At 50.6% G+C, this 1,151-nt stretch overlaps 1 protein-coding gene across 1 annotated transcript; it reads right to left on the reverse strand.

Moving 5' to 3' along the window:
• Positions 1-86: 86 nt before the first annotated feature.
• On the reverse strand, positions 87-1,062 carry LOC105565069 (the record flags this gene model as incomplete). Its single annotated transcript, XM_012017966.1, has 1 exon — positions 87-1,062. A coding segment is annotated over one exon (976 nt), but the record flags the coding sequence as incomplete, so codon positions are not given.
• Between the last annotated feature and the right edge of the window lie 89 nt (positions 1,063-1,151).

Below are 1,151 nucleotides of genomic sequence, written 5' to 3' on the forward strand. Positions count from 1 at the left end.
TGATGTCCGTAGCGAAAATGTGTCGATGTCTTCGTATCCAGAGGAGAACATCTGAGATATTCAGATGCAATTTCGCTCCAGTATACATGAGGTCGTTAGCAGAGTAGCCCGATGTTGATGCGCTGGAGCCATTAAATACGACTCGCAGTTTCGTTGTTGTACTGTCAGGCTTGAGAACACCGTGATGTGGTAGGTAGAAGTGTGAGCGACGACTGGAGATGGATGATGCCTTCGTCATGTGGTTGAGTGTCTCGTACTCCATCATGAATTGTTGATAGAGACGTTGATAGTTCACATCCCTTGAGAATCGTCTGCGTAGTCCCTTGAGGCACTGATGGGCGACGTGGTACGAATCACCCAGAAGATATACTGGTGATTTGAGCGGAATCCTGACGACGTACCTCCCTGAAGAATCACGAGAGTGTGTAGCCTTGAAGTGCTCTTCGCACCTCTGCTCGTCAGGAGTGAATTGGTTGACATCGTGAGTAGGCACCTCCTCTTGAACCCAGAATTTTGTCAGTAACTCGTTGAGAGCATCCTCGTTGACTTGAGTAGAAGCATGGTGCGTTGATGTGCGTGTTGCTTCCCTATTGACAGGTCCAAGAACGAGCCATCCGAAAATGGAGAGTTGCGCTATCGGCATGAGTGAAGAATGCCGAATGATATTGGGCTTGATGATTTGCCCGTAAGCGTCGGCGCCGATGAGGATGTCAACTGGCCGTGGGACGAGAAAATCAGGATCAGCTAATGCCAAGTTCCTGAGATGTGGCCATTCTTCCGGTTCCGCCTTGAACGATGGTAAGATTGATGTAACTGTCCGGAGGACGTGAGCTTGTATTGTGGCAGCTGCGTTGGAATGTGTCGAGCGTAACGTGAGTGACACGACTCCTCGTGTCCGAGTACACTCCTTGCCTGCAATTCCAGTGATGACAATACCTGAGTATTGACGAGGGATGTTGAGCTGCCGGATGAGATTCTCCGAGACGAAGGTGAGCTCGGATCCTGTGTCAATGAGCAGACGCGCTGAGTGGTGCGTTGTAGAGGAGTTGACCAATGCCAAGGCTGTGGCAAGCAGCGTTGAGTAAGATGAGCGGCTGTTTGAGCTGGTATTGACGACTGCACCGGCTTTTCAATGTTCGGGCGTGGCCGAT

This window comes from Vollenhovia emeryi, unplaced genomic scaffold (genome assembly GCF_000949405.1).
Source record: "Vollenhovia emeryi isolate VEMERY1.0 unplaced genomic scaffold, V.emery_V1.0 DF950898.1, whole genome shotgun sequence".
Taxonomy (NCBI): Eukaryota; Metazoa; Arthropoda; class Insecta; order Hymenoptera; family Formicidae; genus Vollenhovia; species Vollenhovia emeryi.